Source organism: Tachypleus tridentatus, chromosome 2, assembly GCF_004210375.1.
Source record: "Tachypleus tridentatus isolate NWPU-2018 chromosome 2, ASM421037v1, whole genome shotgun sequence".
Classification (NCBI taxonomy): domain Eukaryota; kingdom Metazoa; phylum Arthropoda; class Merostomata; order Xiphosura; family Limulidae; genus Tachypleus; species Tachypleus tridentatus.
The window spans coordinates 106,777,066-106,799,309 of record NC_134826.1 but is presented as its reverse complement, the minus strand read 5'-3'; the positions used below and the strand labels follow the sequence as shown (position 1 = coordinate 106,799,309).

At 35.8% G+C, this 22,244-nt stretch overlaps 1 protein-coding gene across 2 annotated transcripts in view; it reads right to left on the bottom strand.

Annotated features, from left to right (window-relative positions):
• Positions 1 to 1,960: 1,960 nt before the first annotated feature.
• The window catches only part of LOC143244786 (uncharacterized), a 58,781-nt gene continuing 38,497 nt past the window's right edge, over positions 1,961 to 22,244 (bottom strand). For both annotated transcript variants that reach the window (XM_076490105.1, XM_076490107.1), the window contains exons 5-6: positions 7,280 to 7,349; positions 1,961 to 3,068 (exon numbers count right to left, since the gene is read on the bottom strand). In XM_076490105.1, the coding sequence (XP_076346220.1) occupies positions 2,904 to 3,068; positions 7,280 to 7,349 (235 nt within the window). In that variant the 3' untranslated portion in view covers positions 1,961 to 2,903. The remainder of the gene's footprint in view (positions 3,069 to 7,279; positions 7,350 to 22,244) is intronic.

Here is a 22,244-nt window from a genome sequence, read left to right as displayed (position 1 = left end):
TACCAGTGTTTTTGTTTAAAATGCATTGTTGTTTCTTACATTCGAAAATCTTCTTCAAAGTTAGGGAACAGGCATTTCTAAATATATATATTAAACTAAAACAAACATTGATATTAAAATAAACATACATCAGTATATCCGTCATGAAAAACATGTAATTTTACCTACTCGTTCAAATTATGTGATTTTTTTAACTTGTATTAGAAAGCAAGTTTGTGTTTGAGTTTAGTTCTCTTCCCTTGAGGGCAGTTTGAGTAACAGACAAAAAGATCTGGTATCTGGTCTTACTCTTCAAGTAGACTCACGGCTCTGCTTTACACAACCAAATACATAAATGAAACACTGCATTCCTGATATGGCTACTGGTCACAGCTGGAAGGCTTAATATGGCCATTTACCCTATGAAGCATTCTTGGTTATTTATTCACAGGTACTACTGCATTATCATCCATGAGCAAAATTGCAACAATCCTCCTATTATAACTACCAAGTTGTGACTTTACGATATGCAGACATATTTTCATTTTTTTATGCAGTTGCACATAAACACAATATAAAAAATGAGTTGATTTTGTGGTAGTTATCTTCGTTCCATTGTTGTTTTCTAATAAATAAAAGTTTTTTTTCTTATAGCAAAGCCACATCGGGCTCAGCCCACCGAGGGGAATCGAACCCCTGATTTTAGCGTTGCAAATCCGGAGACATACCGCTGTACTAGGAGGGGGGCTTATAAATAAAAGTACTCCTCTCATAGGAGCATTGCTGCAATTTCACTTTTTTTTTTTTTTTTTTAACAAGTAAGTTAATAAATAATAGCAATATTTTTCAATGACTAAGTAAATAATTACTTAGAAATTACAGCCTTAATTATGTTGTATGAGAACAGTTAGGTTGTGAAAAGCACTAGTCATTATGCTTACCCACCACAATTTGAATTTCAATGTATTCAACTGAATTTATCACACATTATAACTCTACTTGGCTGTCCAAGCAACATAGCTTTTGCCACATTTAGCACTAAAGATTATATCCTTTCGTACACTATGCATTTCAGCCTTCTTTGCTGTAGAGGCAGATTTAAAGGTCAGCTAAAACTTACCAAAGCTACACCAATATTTTCTTTCAGTTAATGTATAATATTGGAATGAAAGATCTCTTCCCCCTTTTTGCTGACTAGTCATTTAGGCTTAAATTTCCACCACACTTTGCTGCTTTCCTACAGTTTAACTTAATTAGGGTATTGTTACACAATAGTTAATTATTAAAAGGCTCCAGCCACAGCACTATCTTTTAGTAGTGAACTTATTTGTGGACAAAATTCATGAAACAGTTGGTGCATGCAACTTGTACACATAGTGGCTAACTCACCTTAATAAGAAAATATGACCCTGAATATTGGAGGCCCAGAGATGGAGTTCTTAAGATCCTTAAAGATTGTGATGAGTATGTGCCATCTTCACATTTTATGACAACAGGTCGTGTTTACTCCTCTACATATTTTACAGAAGGTTTCTAAGAAGTCTACTATTATCTTCTTATGACATGGCATTACCAAGAATTGAATGAAGCTTATCATTGAAATATACATATATCATGTGTTCAGCATTATTTTCTCCATTTATGTTTTACACTTGTACATCTGTATTTCAAAACATGTTAGCATTTAGATGACAAATTTTTAAAAATTACAGATAAGACCACTATTTAAATAAGAATTATCAACATAGCTCACATGGTCATTACAGATTAAAATACAATAATGGATTACCCATCATCCTTGTGGTATTTGTGGACCAATTGGAAGCTTTTACACATTTTTTCTATATTTTGTAGGAAACTAAGCCAAACTGATTAAAAAGAAGTTTGTGTCTCTTTGTTTTACTTGCTGAATCTTATAGCTTTGTTTGTGGTTGATAAAAATATATGAAAGTAGAAAGAAATACTATAGATCACACACATATTTTCTATGATTAACAAACTTTTAATTTAGTCCTATATGCTTTACACATTTTAATATGGCCAAAATAGTAGACAGCCTCTACATTTTCATTGGTAGGGTGAAATTAAATTTAAATTTCAAGGTTGTTGGAGTAGTTTCATCTGTTCATTTTGGTAAAATAGAAAATAACATCTCCTTTAACAGTCAAGTTCACAATACATCAAGCATACATTTAACCAGGAAAATGAAAAATCACAGAATATCAATCAATATGCCATACAATTTGCTTTTAATTCACAGATATCAGTAATTAATCCTAAATGAATTACTGATTCAGAATTTTCAGTATCATACATGTAATAAGCTTTGTTAATTATGTATTGATTACAGTCTTGCAACAGCATTAAAACACTGACCTCACCCTATTATGAGACTAAATGTTGTATTTATACTTCCATTTTAAACTCCATTATGGCAATTTTTGGATATCTTTAAGGTACAGATGAACAGTGAAATTATCCCAATTTCACTCACATCAGAGCTTGTTTTTAAATGTATTAACACTATTAACTGCTGCTGAATATAGTAATAACTCAGCTAAGATTAGATTTTGCATTCAAGATAAGTAATTTACTTCTTGCAAGCTTCAAGATATAAAATACTTTATTCAAATATGAATAGGTAAAAATTTAAACACAAAAACATTCTAATGCAAGCAATTTTCACAAAGGCTCAGTATCAACTTTTTTGATAAGAATGAGAATATTGAAATACTCGGACTGATTAGAAGGGTAATGTGAATAAAGTGATCTTCCTATACTACGTGTATATATGTATAAACAGAGAGAGAAAGAATCTCCACTTTGAGGCTTTACTTCATCAATCTCTGTACAAGGCAATAAATTTTCATCACTAACTACAAGATAACCATTTTTACAACGTCTCAAGTAATACCACAAAGTTTTTAATGTGTACTATATTCCAATGAAGATATATCACTAGGTATATCTGTTGATGAGAGAAAACCATCAAAATTCTTAGGGGTAGGTGAGAGACCTACCATCATTGCTAATTTCATAGCAACATCAGATCCTTTTGTGTTTACTTCTCGATTATCATCCGGCATCATCTGAAGAAAGATTATGCAAAGGGAAAAATTGTAACCCTTAATTATGAGAATCAAATAACATAAATAAAAAATAATTACCAGTTTCTTTTCACCCAATCCTGCAAGCATCATAAAGAAGTACAAAAACATTTTTTTTACTTTAGAATTTTTAAAACTTTATATATTAGCTTACCTTTGTACTGAATTGATCAACAAAGGTGTTAACTTAATGAAAAATCTATTCCCAACTATTATCAGGTTACAATGAAACATAAAAACCTTTCCTTCACAAAGAAAACTTCACCTGATTTGAAGAATACTTTTCTGCAGAAATGAGCTATTCTTCTTCATTTTACCACTGCATTACCTGATTAGTTAAAACCAAATCTTTAGAAAGTTGGTTGGTTGATTTGGTGTTTTATGGTACAAAGCAACTAGGCCATCTGCACCAAACATCCAGTAAAAAGTTAAAATTAGATTTAGTAAAATTCATAAAAGGAAATAAGGTAAAACAAAACAAAGTTTAAAACATAAATAGCATAAAACCAATGTTTACATCTAGTCTATGGCATTAAGAGAAAAACTTCAGTAATACAAGTTGTAGAGGACTTTCTGTAGCATAACTGTAATTATCATAACTCACCAGGAAGACTAACACATAAGTACAAAAACCACCGATAGTCACCCTTTTCAAGTCTGGTTCTGAGTCATTTGAAAATATGGCCATTTTCAGAAAGTAATAAAAGTTTCAAAGGAATTGGAGCAAAATTTTAATTATAACTTGCCAGGATGACTAATGGGTAGTTCAAACAGTAGCATTAATCACCTGAAGTTGACCTTTCCAGTCCTGGTTTTGAGTTATTTGACATCATAGCCATTTTCTAATTTCAAATTGAGAGGGATGGAATATGATACTTAAAAGGGAATTACATTAAAAAAAAGTCTAATGTATAAATTAAAAAACTTGAATGGCATTAAAAAGAATGATGGCCTTTAAAAACTAAAAACATTTCAAAGGTGGACAGTGTCACCATCACCGATAACACTGACGTTATGGACAGACTTTGGGACAGAACACTTTTAAAATGGTGCCGTCATTGAGAGTAATAACGATAGCAAGACAGTAAAATGTGGCTTCTTGTGACCTGAGTGTTACACAGACAATACATTGGTGCATCAGTTCCAGATAAAAGAAAAGTTAAAAAACTGTGACCAATGTGTAGTCTAGTTAGAACAACTTCCTCTCAGGGTTTTATTTGGAAAAGCTTGTTTCACATTGCTCACTCCAAGTCGACTGTCAGCTGGCATGGAGCTGAGCCTTAAATACAGAACCATGGTCCATGCATGGAATAGGTACAGCAGTGATAGTGCCAGAGCAGATAGACATAGCTGTGGTGTCAGCGAGCTCGTTCCCACAAATACAAACGTGGCCTAGCTTCCAGTAAAACTGGATAGAAGTAGATGTTAAAGAGAAATGGGCCATTCAGTTTTGAATATTGGTGAGAACAGGGTATGAACTAATGTGAAGCGATTTGAGGGCCAGTAGAGAAATAAGCGAATGAGTATAAATAGTGCAGTTTGAGTACTCCTCAGCTTATATGTGATCCAGGGCAAGAGAAATGGCATACAGTTCAGCAGTAAACACAGAAGCTGTAGAGGGGATTCTGCATGCAACCACCAAACCATGGCACAGCCCACACAGTCACATGATTTTGAACCATATGTATAAATAGGAATGGAAGGATGGTTCAAAAGATGTTCAGCAAATAACAGACAATATTTCCAATCAAGAGTGTCTGCTTTTCTCAGATGACTTAAAGATAGGTCACATTTGAGGACTGTAAAAAGCCATGGTTGGATGGGCTGACCAGTGGATACAGCAACGTTATCCAAGGACAGACTGAATCCATCCAGCTGCACTTCGATACGAAGGCCAAAAGGAGCAATGGCAGATCATCTGTTCTAAAAAGTATGGCCCAACCGAGGAAGGAAAACACAACCCCAGGTGGGATGCTTTGGTAATAAACAAAGTTTTAAACATAATAAAGACAGTTGCAAATGGCAGAGGTACAAAGAGGGTTTATGAGACTCTGTGTATAAGCTCTGAACTGGGGAAGTGTGGAAAGTCCCAGTGCAGCGCCGCAGTCCCTGATGGTGAATGGGGTCCAGCATCTTTAATGCTGAGGTCCTGGCAGAGCCATAGACCAGTATTCCATAGTCAAGTTTTGATCAACTAAGAGCACAATATATCTTTAGCATAGAGCATCGATCTGCTCCTCAAGTGGTGGAAGAGAGAACACAAAGGATATTGAGTGCTATTGTACATTTGACCCATAGCTGCTTTATGTCTTGTATGAAAGGTCAGCTTACGGTCAAAAATAAGCCCCAAGAACTATGTCTCAGAGACCACAGGCAGCATAACTTCACGGATATGGAGTTCAGGATCAGAGTAAATACCCTGTTGGTGGCAAAAGTGCATACAAACGGTTTTAGAGAGAGAGAAGTTAAAGCAATTTACTGTGGTCCACTTCAGTAAATGATTGAGGGAACTCTGTAGCTGCTGAATATACCTCATGTTCGACGACTGACATGAGATGTGAAAGTTGTTGACATACAGCCTGTTTGCAAAGGTAAGAGAAAGTTGTTCAGTTACAGCATTAATCTTTATACTGAAATGTGTGACACTCAAAACACATCCCTGAAGGACTGCTGTTGACACATCAAATAGCAGTAAAGAACTGACTAGGTGCATGAAAATAAGTAGAAAAACCAGTATTGAAAAGAGAAAGGTTGTGATTAGAGAGCATATGTTCTATGGAGCGACCTATCCTCTCAATATCAGCACTTCCCCAGAGGGGATGGTGTCCATTAAAGTCCCCAGGATTAAAAAGGAAGATGGAAACTGTTCAATGAGAGCATCAAGGTCTGATTAATCATAGATCTCTCAGGCTACAGGTGGAGAGAAAAAATAATGATGGTACAGCCCAAGGGAACTCAGATGGCTACAGCCTCCAAGGGTGTGTTGAGTGGCAAAGACAGGGTGGGCATATGCTGATCAACCAACAGTGCCACTCCTCCATGCACTCTTCCATCACACAGCCTGTCATTTCTGTACAAAGAAAACTACCGAAAGGTGACTTTATCGGCAGGTTTCAGAAATGTTTCCTGTAAGGAAAGACATACAGGATGGTAGAAAGCAATCAGTGTTTTGATGTCATCCAGATAAGAATGTAAACCTCGACAGTTTCATTGTATCAAGGTGGCCATTTTCATTTATGTGTAGGCAAATTGGGTGGAGAACCATTCTGTTTATGACCACGTGTTTTTTCTTTACTGTCTTTGTTCAAGGGAGGTCTAATAACCTCTATGGATCCTGCTCTGGGTCAATTGGGCAGGTCTTTACTGTTGGAAGAGGATTCCAGTGACTGAGGACATGAATAAATGATCACATCAGTCTCACCTGTTTCCACACTATGATTTGTTTGTAGTTAAGCAAAAAGCTACAAAATGGGCTATCTGCATTCTTCTCACCATGACCGTAAATTGAATTAGTTGTCCATTAGTATACCATTGTGCCACTTAAAGACAGCACCTATTTTATTGAAATCTTTATTTGGAGGTCCCATAATAAGAAAAGGAATATTTCGGCACCCACTGACCCCACTAACATGGAGCCCTGCAAGGGGGTGCATTACAATCAAATAAGGACACTGTAGCAATGCCAGGGTTTTGTGAGCACTATACTCAAACACCAGCATCAGATACAATGTCCACAACACCTGTTGAGAATATCCAATGCTGGTACTTGGTTGATCCTAGCCAAAGTGGACCAGCCAACTGACCTGAAGGGAGCCACCCCAAGGCTACCCAACTACAGGAATTCAAGGCCAAAGTGGTGTGTTAGGGTTGGACCCCTCAACCACCAGGATCCTCTCCTCCCCTTCAAGGGTCACCACGCATGGCAAATAAGTGGGTGGATGTTTAGATCCCAGAGGAGGTAAGTTGAAAGAACAGAACCACAACTGATTGAGACAACTGATATTAAAATTGATCAAACAATGCTACCTATATGCATCAGAAATAAATACAAGTTCCCTTTGAAAATGTATCATTGTTACATATTATGACAGTATTACATTAATTTTAGGAAGTACCTTAGTTACATGATTAATGATATATTTTGTAGGAAAATAAAAATGCTAAATATTGAAAATTAATCTTAAAACACAAACCTTTTCACATGTATGTTTATGCACTAGGCCATCTCCTCCAACTTCAAATATTGAAAAACCATCTATCCATCTGAGAACAAAAATAAAAAAAAAAATAAAAATAAATTCAAACACAAAATTTCTTTCTGTAAAGAATAAACAAACACATTTTATAATTGTTGAAGTACTTAAAGAAAAATGTTCATAATTTATTAAATTACATGAAACAGTGTTACTGGAAAACTTTATTACATAGTATTTCTTTTTCCATTTATCCAAATGGCCAGTTTATCTTATTGAAAACAACAATTATATGCAAGTTACTAGTTACTACTACTGTTATAACATGAATAATCAAAACAAGAAACCTATAAAATAATGACTACATAAATCATGAGTCACATAAATTTTTGTAACAATATGAATATATCTTATTTAAATATGTGGTTCAAGTGCTCTGAGGAAGTTTGAATTCATGTTTAAGGCTCTAATTTCAATCTTTCAGCTGATAACAGGGTGAAATTATTTGCCTGTGCATAAATGAAAACTATACTCAAAAAGCATAGGTATGAAAATAAACATATAATGGTAAATCCATTACAATGAACAGTATACAAAACTGATATTGATAAAAAAGAATGGTCATGCATACAGCAACTGGATAGTAGAGCATCAAATCCGAACTGTTATTATGAGTAGACTGGCACTACTGCTACAGACATCTGGGAAAACAACCAGAAATCCACATAGGAGGGTCATCATCTTCACCCTCTTCCCTCTTCTCCAAGAGTGGAGGAATTTACTCTAGTACTCTGTCTACCAACCCAAGGGGAAGGGGGATGCACATTGAGGAGCCATGAGGAACAATGCTTTGGAAAAGTGCTATTGGTGAATCAAGTTTCCTAAATTCTTAAAAGCAAATCATCCCCTATTTATTCAATCTAATTATGTACAGGGACAGGCACAATCCTTTTTAGCTTTACTCATGGTAACCTATGAGTGGCTGTCCAAAATATACTCTTCAAAAAAAGAAACGCAAAAGGTAAAATATGAGACAAATTGTTAACAAGTTTATTCCGGGTAGTTCTGTATGACATGTGTGAAACTTTGCACATTTACTGCTGAATATCCAAAGTCTGCAAAGGTGAAGTCCACACTCACTAGGTGAAGTTTAACGTCACTCAACGTCAATAACGAGTATGTCCCCTGTGAGCATCAATAACTGCTTGACATCTCCTGCCCATGGAAGCGATGAGATGACGGATCACATCCTGTGGAATGGCTGTCCACTCAGCCTGCAAAGCTGCTGCAAGCTGAGGTAGAGTCTTCGGTTGAGGTTGTCGCCGTCGCAGACGTCGGTCCAACTCGTCCCAAAGATGTTCGATGGGGTTTAAATCTGGTGATCTGGAGAGCCAGGGAAGAGCGTTGATGTTGTGGTGTCTCAAGAAGACAGTGGTGAGTCGGGATGTGTGAGGATGAGCATTGTCATGTTGAAAAACGTCGTTGACGTTCACCATGATGGGTTGCACATGGGGCCTAAGAATCTCGTCGACGTATCGTTGAGCCGTAAGATTCCCTAGAATGTGCAAAAGGTCTGTTCTGGCATTGTAGGCGATAGCAGCCCACATCATGATGCTGCCACCACCAAATCTGTCAACATCCTGCACACAGTTTGCTGCAAAATGTTCACCTCGGCGACAGTAAACACGGGTCCTTCCATCCTGCCTACGAAGCATAAAACGTGATTCATCGCTTAACCAAACATGCCTACATCGTTGATGAGGCCATACCTGATGTGCCCGAGTCCACTGCAGCCGTGCTTGACGATGTTGCTGGGTGAGGATGATGCCTCTGACTGGACGTCGAGGTCGGATTCCTGCATCTCGTACACGGTTGCGTACGGTCTGATCGGAAATCCTACGCAGCCCTAGTATGGTTGAGGCAGTAGACGTCGCAGTGGTGGTCCTATCCCGAAGGTGACGTAACCGGATGTAATGATCTTGTGCGGGCGTGGTCACACAAGGTCTGCCAGATTGTGGACGGTCACGAGTTGATCCATGTTGTTGGTGACGATTCCATAGCCTTGTGATGGTGCTTGGGTGGACATTCACAGCTCTGGCTACATCTGATCGAAATTCACCTGCTTCCAAGCGACAAATGGCATTGTTGCGTTGTGCTTCAGTCAGTCTTGGCGTAACTGTATTGCGTGTCGGTGGCTTAACACTGAGCTATGGAAACCGAGAACCTGTCACTTTTATAGGGATTTTGCACATGTTGCACTTGCAGAACATGCAGATCTCTCAAACAAATTTATTGGACAAGCATGCATTTTGGCAAAAATCCGATGTTTTCCTCCGTTTTTAAAATGTATAACTTTTATTGTCATTTTGGTCTGACAATCAGTGCCTTAACACGTGTAACATCACATACTCTGAGCTTGTAACGTTATTACATATATTTCTCTTTAAAATAACAAAAATATCCCTTTTGCATTTCTTGTTTTGAAGAGTATATTAAGGTAATAACCAACTGGTAAACTCCTAGATAGTCTTATGGAACACATCATTTCTACAGAGACTGTTGCAATCAGTAGTTATTACAGTGAAATAGTAATTGCAAGTGCAGAATTGGTTTGATAAAAGCACCAATGCCTGGGCAACACTCCCCACAGAGTAGGATTCTGTGAAAACAGGTTAAAAGATTCTGAAAGGTAGAATTAAAAATACTCATCCCTCAAGCTAATCTAGCAAAAACAGTTAAGACAGCTACAGAGAGAAGGTAAAAAAACCTTGAGATGGAGAGACTACCAGATCAGACAAATAATGTGAGATAAAGATATTAGGAGAGATCCACATACCAGTCTGCATAGAAAAAATAAATCTGATTAGATGTGACTCACAGAAGATATCTTACCCAAAATAGCCCAGAATAAAATGTCTAGTATCTCTAAAGGTACAAGTGCAGGCAACAAAATACTCAAGGCTCTCACTGAACATGGCTAATACTGAAATGTGATTGGACAAAAAGGAAAAGAGTGAGCAGGTAAAGGATTGAACCCTTTCCTGTCTGATGATGTGTTGGGTAAGAATAACTGGTCTGAGGATATAGGGAGAATAAGCAAGCAGACTGCAAACAAATAGCACAAATCACTCTAGCCAGTGACATCCACAGGTCAGAAGGCATAAAAAATAAATCTGCAAATAAAGTGGATACATGACTTATAAAAGTCAGATCACAAAAAGGTTTAGAGAAAGAACACAACCTTAATCTACCTTTTAGATACTGAAATGGTCATTTGAAACCGACTACCCAAAACTATATAAAAAATCTGGAGAGTACTGGGACTTTAAAAACATGTTGCAATAATTGAACAGTATTCCATAAAGCCACTTAAACCAACAGTGACTGTGAATAAAACTCCATCAAAGAGCCAAGTTAAAAAACAAACAAACGGGTTATGGTTCACACCAGTGACTGAAAAGGATTCAAACTCCTCAAAGACAATGCTGCCAAATATGCATGGCATTATCTTTGAGCCAACCTCAGAAATTAAACCACAATGTTATGTGAAAGACAGCATAACCTCTATGCCAGAAACATGAGCTTTTGATACCCAGGTGCACCTTGTTCAATCATTGCTGCCTCCACAGAAAGAGCCTAAATATAAGTGGAAGAAGTGGTCACACTGGAAAAGACTACAGAAGCACAGCAAGACAGACAGGAAAGAGATGGTGAAGCCTCTCATACTGAATATAATCTGGCCTGACCAATGTACTACAAGATCAATGAAAATGAAGCTTGTAAAAGGGCAATTATAATCATAGATACAATCAGCTCAAAAGGAAAGAGGTGACTGCTCTGCCCAAGTCTTGATGGCTAAAAAGGTTGTGAATGAAGCAGAAGTGCTAGATATATGAGAAAAGCTTTTGCCAAGAGTATCGGTGATGTTCTGCGCATCACCAACTTCCTGTCCATTGGAGAGTAAAATCGAAAGTGATATCAGAAATATACTGCCCACTGGCCTACCAAATCTTGTCCCATATGATTTTGGTACTGTTGGTAGAAGACATTAGTTGTGAACTTAATCCTAGATTCCTCCTGGCTTTGACATCTTAGCTGCTGAGCATGTGCATGGACCTGCTGAAAAAGCAATGTGGTTTAAAAGTGTGGGATACCTACAAAGGGAAACCCAGGCTTGTTTTTGAGCCTTCAGTGCCACGTGGCAGGCAGGATTCCAACACGAACAAGGATACCATGGAAAATGTGTCAATATTTTAGGAATAGATTAAACAGCTGCTTGGACAATATAGTCAGTTATTGCTGCCACACAGTCATCTATTGATGGCAAGATAAAGTTCTGCAAGAGCAGTGAAAGAAGGTCAGTTGGCATTGATCCAGCTTCCACCAGGGCACACGGGTCAGGTGGCACTGATCACAGCCAGTCTCTTTCAAAATGATAGGAAAATGATCACTGACACATGGGTTACTGTCAACCCTTCATGAAAGGTGGGAGAATAGTGAAGGGGAGTAGATTGAGAGACCACCAGCAGTAACAGACTGACTAGGTGCATGAAAATAAGTATAAAAACCAGTATCAAAAAGAGAAAGATTGTGACCTGAGAGCATATGCTCTACAGAATGATCCCTTCCATCGATAACGGCACCACTCAAAAAGGGATTATGTCCATTAAAATCCAGGAGACAGGTAGAGAGAATAAACAGTGATGGAACAACCCTAGGAAACACAGATGGCTACAGCCTCCAAGTGTGTATGAAGTGGCAAAGACAGGGAGGGCACAAGCTGATTGACAAGGAGTGCCACCCTCCATGCACTAGTCCATCACACAACCTGTCATTTCTGTACAAAAAAACTGCAGGTTTAAGAAATGTTTCCTGTAGGGAGAGACACGCAGGGTGGTAAGAATCAATAAAATCCCTAATGTCATCTATATTGAACAAAAACCTTGACAGTTACATTTTACCAATGTGACCATTTTTCTTTATGTGGAGAACCTTTTAATTTATAACTATGTTATTTTTCTTTACAATAAATGGAGGTCTTTAACCCTCCATGGATTCTGCCCTGGATCAAGTAGTCAGAAATAGCAGCATCCAGCAACTGAGGTAGAGAAAGAATAATAATTCAACATTTGAGAGCCAAAGAAGATGGGCCCAAGCATATGCCAAGAAGTCACTGAAAGGATTGGTAGGTAAAGAGATTGGAGTAAACATTAACACATCTACACTCTTAATCATGGAGGGCAAAAGACTTGTCAAACAGTTGGAGAACAACTCTAATAGAGGCATGGAGAGATCTGTCTGCACTGTAACAGTAGAACAGAATGTAGCAGCTTACATCTGAGTAACTTTCAAGCCTTGGGATAAAAAAGGAAATTAAAAGGAGTGAGAAGAACTAAAATTAACACTGAGAGGGTCCATTTTTGCACTTGCAGGCATTATGGTCCTTGCCACCATAATGAGCACATATTAATAAACCACAACATGATGCCTTCGAGTGATTAGACTTCTGACACTGGAAACATCTGAGAGGGTACACCATATATGGCTGTATCTTACAATTTAGGTAACTTGCCTTGATGGTAGCATGTGCTCGTGGTGATGTTAACATCAAAATTAGAACACTGGTCAGCAGCATAATTCCATCTTTGTGAGTGGAGATATACCTCACTGCAGAAACTTCTTGAGTGGAGTATCTCTGACTTGGAATTGTTCTTTAAATCCCTCTCAACAATAACTCCTCATGACAAATTCAAAGAAACAAGGAAAGTAACCTTAATGGGTATATTCTCGATGGCCTTCAAATGGAAGAGAAATTCACTGTGTTTTGAAACAGACATTTTCATCAAAAAGTCCCTAGAGCATAGCTTCTTTATTTACTAATGAAAGCCAGGAAGTTCCTCTGGTCCCTATTGACATTTGCCCTAAAGATTTGTCTGATAAAAAATTTAATATCAACAAATGAGGTACAGATGTTGAAGAAATTAAAGATTGCTGTTCAGAACCTTCAAGATGTGGTTGTTTACCTATGACCTGTTTTTTTTTTTTTATTTGGGGATCTATAATAAAGAAAAAAAATTCAATGCAAACTGACCACACCCACAATGAAGCCCTATGAGAAAATGCAATGCCAAACAAGAACACTGCAGTAATGCCAGGGTTTCATGAGCACTATACCCAAACACCAGCATCAGACACAATGCTCACAACACTCACTGAGAATATCCAACACTGTTACTCAGTTGGTCATAGCACAAGTGGAACAGCTAACTGACCTTGGGGGGCCCATCCCAAGGATCCTCTCATCCCCTTCAAGAGTCCCCACACATGGCAAACACATGAGTGGATATTCAGATCCCAGAGGAAATAAACTGAAAGTACAATACCTTCTCTGGGAGCTTTTCTCACCACATACAGGAATCTGCACCCAAGAGTGATATACAGGAGACAGCTTAGTCCAACTAAGAGAAGAGATGAAAATAACAAACACTCAGACTGATGATATTAAATTAGAGCATGAATAGATGTTGAGGTCCCAAGCCTGCCTTGGTTTTATATGAAAGCAAAATTAGGATGTGATGGTCTAACAGGAGACAAGATGTTATCAGCACTAACCATTTGTCTATGCAATGGTGTGTGTGTGTGAACTGTATGATGGAATGAAGAGGATGAGAAAACGTACAATACAGCAAAGCACATGTTAAGCTTATGAGAGATCAAATGACAAAAGTAGGAGCTGCACCCTTGTGCACCACAAATGCTGATAGTGTTGAGGCTCCATTGCTAAGGGCCAACTACAACCCAATCAAACATCTAAAATCCTAGTAAACAAATGAACACAGATTAAAGAATGATTAATGTGTGAACATTAGAAAATACAGACTGCTATAAATAAAGATGACTGAAGACTGTACACAATCTCCCTTCTTAACAGGCCCAACAGTCTCGCATCTCCCAGATCAATCTGATTCAGAAAACCAAAGTTATAACTTACAAATCCTGATAAACTGCAGGAAATGGAAATCCTACAGATTAAGTGGATAATAGTGGGGAAGATGTGAACTGAATGACCACTTGTGACCCAAAAACATAGTGTGTCTGAACCGATGGGTCAAGGTATCACATTCAAGAAAATCTTGGAACTAAACCTGCATAGCACATGATAGTATATAATAATCACAAATGCTGCTGGCAATCTGACTAAGCAGTGGAAACTTTGGATATAAACAGTATCTATTCTGAGTACCAGTGTACAGAAAAGCTGATGTCAGAGATTAGTTACAAACAGGGATGAAACTATGACCCCCCCTGTAGGAGCCAATAAAATTAAGACTCCGACAACAACCAAGAAGTATGTAGAAATCATAAACTGAACCAACAAATATGTTAACAATGGATCCAACTTGTCCTCAATGAAACTAGTGATCCTGAGAATCTTCTAACAAATAGTACTAAAAGTAAACAAGATGTTGAAGATCATTTATAAGTCTGTAGACTTACTCTGTCCCATCAGATGACATAGATCTATATAGGTGAAATACAAACTCTGCTTCAAAACCCCAAAATTAACAGAGCAAAAATTATTTGAGAGTCAGAAGCATGCTTCCACCTAGTGGTGGTAGGCAAAATTACAAATTTCCAACAATGGATTGGATAAGGCCTAACTGTCTCTTCATGTAACAAGTAAACCTTCCAGCATGTGCCACAATTTCCATTTGTGAAGAAAAAAAAAGAATTTGTTCCCAGATCTTTCAGTCATGTATTAATTTGCAGGCTCAGAAGCAACCAGGAAAAAGTCCACAATATCACATACTTGAAGAAACAACAGAAGAAAAACAAATCAAAGGCAACTTATTCCAAAGCCTCCTTTTCATTTTGTATAGGTAATTTAAAAACCATGTTGATTATCACTGATTGAAATGGCATCTTGTAGAGTAAAGAACAAAGCAACCATGAGGTATTTGTAGCATCTACCCTAAAGAATCAAAACCTGTGCCTTGGTGCTGCAAGTCTTTAAACTTATCACTAACCCACAGGGGGTTCAAAATCCAACAGACCAAAGAACTAAACAGTAAGCACCAGAAAAATAAATTCAATGATTCCTCAAAATGTATAGGATCTCCCTGAGATGGAGCCTCACAGATCCAAACATATCTCCATCTCACTCTGAATAGGAATATTGAGTCTCAACCAAGAATGAACCAGAATGTGAACTTTTTTAACTTTCCAATAAATAAAACTTTTGTCTACTCTAGTTGTTCCATTATTCACAGTGGTCAAACTGATAATATTATTAAGGACAGCCAAGCTTTGCTGCAGGCATTAGTTCCAAGTATGTATCATCACTACTATCTGAACATGTCTCTACAAGTAATATTGTACCAATTTTGTTACAGCATTGAAAGTTAAATAAAAATTAGTAAATACTTATTAATAGAAAAAAATCTTGACAAACTATCTCAATTTTGTTGTTTCTCACAACAAAAAGTGTGGTCTACAAGAAAAGACATCTATTTCTTTGCATCTACTGTATGATATTTATCATTATAGAATATACTTTACAACCAAAACTAAACTATGCTCACAATAACTGATAATGATCAGCTTTTGTATGTCACTGAACTTAAAAGTCAGTAAACCTAGTTTATCTATTCTTTCACTTTACATAGTGATATAAAACTCTAAATGTATGCTCATGATATTCTACTTCTTGTGATTTCTCAGGACAGATTCAATATTAGCATATAATTCTTGTATACTTTTACTTTGAAAGTGTTCTACCTTTCATGACTTCATACTTTTAGTTGTGTCAGTCTTCATGATCAATGATATAAAAGTTAGGTTTTCATTCACTTAATTATAAAATATTGCAGAAAATATAATTTGTCACATATTTTACATTTTCAGAGAGGTTATTCTTTCGCTTATGTATTTTAAGAATTTGAAAAATTTTGTGGTATGTTATCTTTCACTGTTCTTACCAAATACATCAACCCATTTTTCACATAATTATAACTTGTAACACAAATGAAAGTTTAACAGTTTCATTATGAGCTTATTGATTACAGGTATTATTTTACTACAACTTGCAACTTTTATAGTAACAAAGAATATTTTAAAAATGAAAGATGGTTTGTCTATGATGGATTAAATTCTACTTGTTACTTTTAGTATTTATGATATCTACTTAGAACTAAAAACATCAACTTTATAGACTAAATTCATGTGAAATATGTATGAGATTTACAATTCAATTTTATAATATAACAATTTATATTTTTTTAAATACTCAACTGGTAACAAAGTTAGTTGTTTCTGGGTGATGTTGATAAGATCAGTCACAAGTTCTGATGATCTTAATCTTTAATATCTGTCTACAACAATGTAAAGTTCAATGAAATCTGTCACTTTTTAAATAAAAATATCCTGTCCCTTTCATCAATAATAAGCAGGCTTATGCAGTTCTACCACAGGAAGAAAAACTGATGAATCTATCTTTAAAATGTAAGTACATTGTAACAGATATTTCTTTGCATATAATTCTATTATTGTTTTCTTTGTATTTTAGTATAGCATTTGTTTTCAGTTATATTCATTATCTTAATAATTAATACTTCAGTCTTTTATGAATTATGTACACATAAGAACACATTTTAGTCTACTTCCACTGAAAGGAAAAGAAATACTCTTAAAATTAATAAAATAACAAAAAAGAACCAATCCAGTAGTCAGTAAGAACCAGTAAAACAAAAAAAAAAAAACAGGTTATCCTGCTACCTGTATAATACAACTTGAAGAAACATCCAAGTCATCTAATGCCTATCCTAATGTAAATAACCATTTACATCATTTAATGAACTTATGATAATGATTTGAATATTCAGATCTGGCAGTTCAAGGACACAGAAAATTGAAATTTATTCAACCACTGAAGGTATCACTTCTTCAACAGAATGGAAAAAAACTTAAACAGTGAGTCCAAACCATTAATTTTGCTGTACAGAGTAAAACTGAACAAGATTGTATTCTAGAAGTATGTAATTGTGTAATTAGTGTTGTAACTGTTAATATCCCTCTATTTTGTTTCTGCATGGATTTGATTCTCATGCATGATATTTATATAACCTCTGATAAGGTTCCCATTATTTTATCAAGTTCAGAATGACAGAATTTAGAATTTATGTTCAGAGATATGTCATTTTGATACTTGCTTAAATACAACACTTCACAGTGAAAAGAAACTGAATGCCCAGACTAAATTAATTCTTATTAATATATACAGTGAACAAATGTACCTTATTTTACAAGTACTGAATAAACAGCAGGAAATGTACGAAAGCAAAAATCTTACTCATCATTCTTGTAACATGTTAAATCACGATGAATGTGTACGACTATATTTGATATTCGCATCAACAAGAGTGAATGTTCAATCTATGTTTAGTCAAAGAGTGACATGAATAAATTTACTAGGCCCTATAGGTGAAATTTTCTGGGATACTGTAGATAGACCACTTTATCAAAGATTTGTAATGAATAATATGTTTGTACAGTACCTCCGAAGTTTTTAAAAACAAACAAGATCTGTAACATACCAGTAATAACAATAAAAACAAAATGTTTACAAAATATTTCAATTTTGTCATTTTTACTATTTCTCACAATAAAAAATACAGTCATCAAGAAAAAACATCACATTTACTGTATCATGTTTATCATTATAAAACATGCCTTACAACCAAAATAAAACTATTTGCTATATATTAAATATATATGAAATCTCGTATTTGATGTTTAAACCCAATTTTTAGAAATGTGGATAATCAGTTCATACAATCTCATTCAACATAAAAGGCTAATCTACTATTTTTGAATTTATGTTGAAAACTAATATCTGTGTTGTTATAACATTACATTTAATCAAATTATTTTATTTTTATTTAGTTCTGAAAATTTAAAAAAGATGCAAAAATATATCTCATTTGTTAACAAATATTTAAAGTAATATATGTTTGAATCATTAGAAAGTGTACTGCTAATAAAGTTATAATCTACTGTTTATGTTAAAACAGTTTCAAAATATTGAACTATTATGTAATTTAAACAATTATTCATCTACAATGACCCAACAGCTGTAAGATAAACATATCACAAGTTTTTAAATGTTATTTGATGTAATGAGTAAGACCAAAATTGTAAACAGGAAAGAAAAAATTTACACTGTTTGAAGTTTGCAAGAACAACCTATCTGTAGTACCTAATTGACATTTGTTTAAAAACTATTTTTCAGAATAAAAATCTCTACAGAAAAAAATGGTAAGAATGTTACTCAGGTAGAGTGGTATATAATCCTTTTTGAAAATTTATCCTTACTTCTAAAATCAGAGTTTATCAAGCTTTTAGTTTCTTTCCAATCAGTTATGCCAATGGAATTACACCAACCTGAGGAGGAACTTTTCATATCTACCTCCCCAGTGCAGCTTGGCAGTGGGCAATAGGTTGGAAAATGTACAGTACACGAGACGTACTTACATGGCATACTAACCAGAACAAGTATGAAAAACAAAAAAGACATCTGTCAAAAGGAAATAGTATATGTAATTTGTCTAAATGTTATCCCCTACTCAATGCGTATTTCAGGAGAAAAAAATTCCCTTGAGGCAACACCTGCCAAATGTTGAATTCCATTGCTTCCAATATACATACTCCCTTTTTTTAAAAAAAAAAAACATCTAGGAATATTACAGTATGCATAATTTTGTTTTATGGTACTAAAAAACATTTGTTCTCTTTTTTCCTCCATTTTCTACCCACTTTGCTTTTGAATGGATTATAACATCCTATCAGTGCTTCCTTTTTCTGAAAAGAAACTACTTTTCACTACAAATAATTTAAACTTGGGAAGAACCTCCACAAGTACAAGGTAAAATACTGTTTATAGTTTTCTCCTCACATCTTAATTTCTTTGTTTTTATTTTTCTCTTAAAAGTTGCATAGGAAATAGTTTAACCTCTAATATAATCTCAAGTAAAACATCTAAAAATAAATCATCAACAATTACTTGTATCTAGTTATTTATACTGTGCATATATTTTAAAGTAAACATTTTCCTTTCCTGAAAATGTACTTCAAATAAATATCTTCCTCTTCATAGAGCAGATAGTCAATACCTCATGTTGTTGCCAATAAGGTTTTGCATGTACACTGAGCCTTTGAACAAAACTCCCAACTGTAAATGTACTAAGGTCTATGATACAATCAGCATTAGGATACAATCATTCTACCAACAGAAAAACAACACATGCTCTGTGCACAGCACTCCCCTTGAGAACTTTCTGTATATCAAAAGATCATTCTTGATAAGCTAAAAAAAGATGCAAGTGGTGAAAAGAGATAGTGACTATGGAAAAATTAAGTGTTTATCAGAAATATATTTTTATGCAAAGAAAATGTTAATTTCATAAATGCTACTCACCACTCCACAGAACAAATAGGTAGAATATTGCACTGATAAGATAGTGGAGGAACTGGTATACAGAGTAATTAAAAAGAGGAATTCCTTTCTAAGAATATACTGACAAAAATGAATGTGTCACCCACTAATGTGGGTGGTTGGAGGAAGACCTACTAGGAACTTCATTAGAAGGAAGACCACATCCATTTGAAGTATGGAATACTCTTCATTCAGTACAAGTAACAGTGAAGAAAAGTCAAAAGAACTTCTTGCATGGTGTTAAAGTGTCACATAGGAAGGTACAATGTGAAGGCTGCTTAACTAGCCTTTATATCTCACAAGGTTGGAAACCATACAGTATATGAGAAATACACAATGTACAAACCAAAACGAATATGTGCAGAACTAGCCACAATAACTGAGAATGGTTCAATTTTCAACATAGAGTATGTCCTGTTGTATACCCCTATCCTCTCCTACTTCTGATCATTGGGTGCATCCACTCTGTCTTATATCAGAGGTATTAAACCATGAGGGGGAAACATCCATATCAACCTTCTCAGTGTGGTTTGGTAATGGTAAAGCAAGGGCTTTCCTATTTCACTAGAAGAAAATGGAAGAGAAGAATTCACATGGGAGAGCTCAATCAAGAACAAACCCAATGAAATACCAGAGATTGGAATGATCATTCTGTAGAAGCAATTCTGTTTGATCAAGAAAGATGATTTGCTACCAAATTCAAAGCCCCTGGGTCATAAAAACCCAATCTGAGTGGGCTCAAAACAAAAAGTCCATCATGTAAAAGCAAATCTTCATATAGTGAATCATCATAATTACTGATATAGGAAACAGCCATAGAATTGTCAAAATGGATCACAACCAAATGGTCCACCAATTGAAGTAAGAAATAGGAACATAATTACTGGGTGGTCAAGAGTTCCAGAAAATTGATATGGAAAGTATGCTACACATAAGGCCAAAGACCTTGGTGTCATCCACAAATGCAACCCAACCCTTAAGAGACACAGCAGTCAAGAATTGGAAATCCAGACACTGGGGGCAGCAGTGAAATGCTGACTGTGGTGTTGGCATGATGAAGTCAAAAAAACAAATCCTTGAGAAGAGAAGGTGGCAGCATCACAAGAGAGGGAAGAGGATCAAAGAAGATATTTTATTGGTTGTTCAAAGTCCACTGACGAAACCCCGTACGAGTGCAGTCAAAAGAGACAAGATGTTTGAGAGACATGAAAGTACCCAAAAAGAGACAGATCCTACAAAATGTGACTAGATGCTCCATGTCTCTCATACAGATGGGGAAAGACTCAGCCTTATGAATTCAAGAACTGAAAAAGACTCCAGAGTAGATCAATTATTGAGTTTGAGTGAGAAATTATTTAGAAAGTTTAATCAGTCAACCAAGATGAGCAACTTCATGAAGGAGATATGGCATGGCTAAGAAGGATGCCTTCCAAGAAAAGACCAGAAGGAACAAATAACCTGTATAATAATGAAAACAAAACTGAAGGCTGCAGTTAAATACATAAAGAGCCAAAATTGGAGAAGGAGAATACACAGAAAAACATTTGAGACATCAATCTTGATAATCAATAGTTCAAGAGAAAAGGACTGATAGAGAAACCCCCTCCATATTCAGATGAAGATCCAACAGCTAGTATTTGAGAGAAGAAAGTTCAGTGACAAAATACTAGTCCTCCAGGTATTTTAGAGATAAACAAAAAGATAAGAAAAAGACCCTTTGATGACTTTCCTGTCCAAATGATCTGATATCTTCACACAGAGGTACAGAAAAATGAGGAGGAGGAGGAAAAGATAAAAATGCTGATTTTGATATTCAGCCAACTCATGCAGAACCCACTTATTCAACTTTTTTGTCTTTCCAATTGCTCTCAAGTGTTTGACAATGCTTGATTTGCTTGTGCCTAGATTTTATGCAAGCTCACATACCACTGTGCAAGGGTCTGTCTCAACTGCTTCCCTTAAAGTGCTTTCATCTGAGAATGGCCTCCAAGACTATCATCTCCATGTTGAAACCTTTGGAACCAATGCTGAACTGTATATTCAGTAACAAATGAATAGCCAAATGACTGGTTGATGTTCTGTGTAGTTTCGGTAGCTTTTCGTCCAAGTTTGAAGTCGCAGAGAAAAATCAGACAAATGTTCTTCTTGTCCATGCTGCCTTGGGGGTTGTGAAACTTACTCTGAGTAGAGTTGAAACAGCAGACAATTAAGACAACTTGTAAGTGACAAAAGTTGGATTAAACCAACCAACGAACAGTATGTAACTCGATATTCAGCTTCTAAATATCATCATGAGAATTCTGATATTTATTTCTAGACAATCTAATATTTTATGAATTTATGTTAGTAATCAATCCCCCCCGAAGCTAGTATAAAAGGTCCTAGAACAGATGCCAGAATGTTCAAAATCTAGCAAGCAATCAGACATGATTGAGATCATCATCTAGAAGAATCACATCACAGATCTCATCTTCA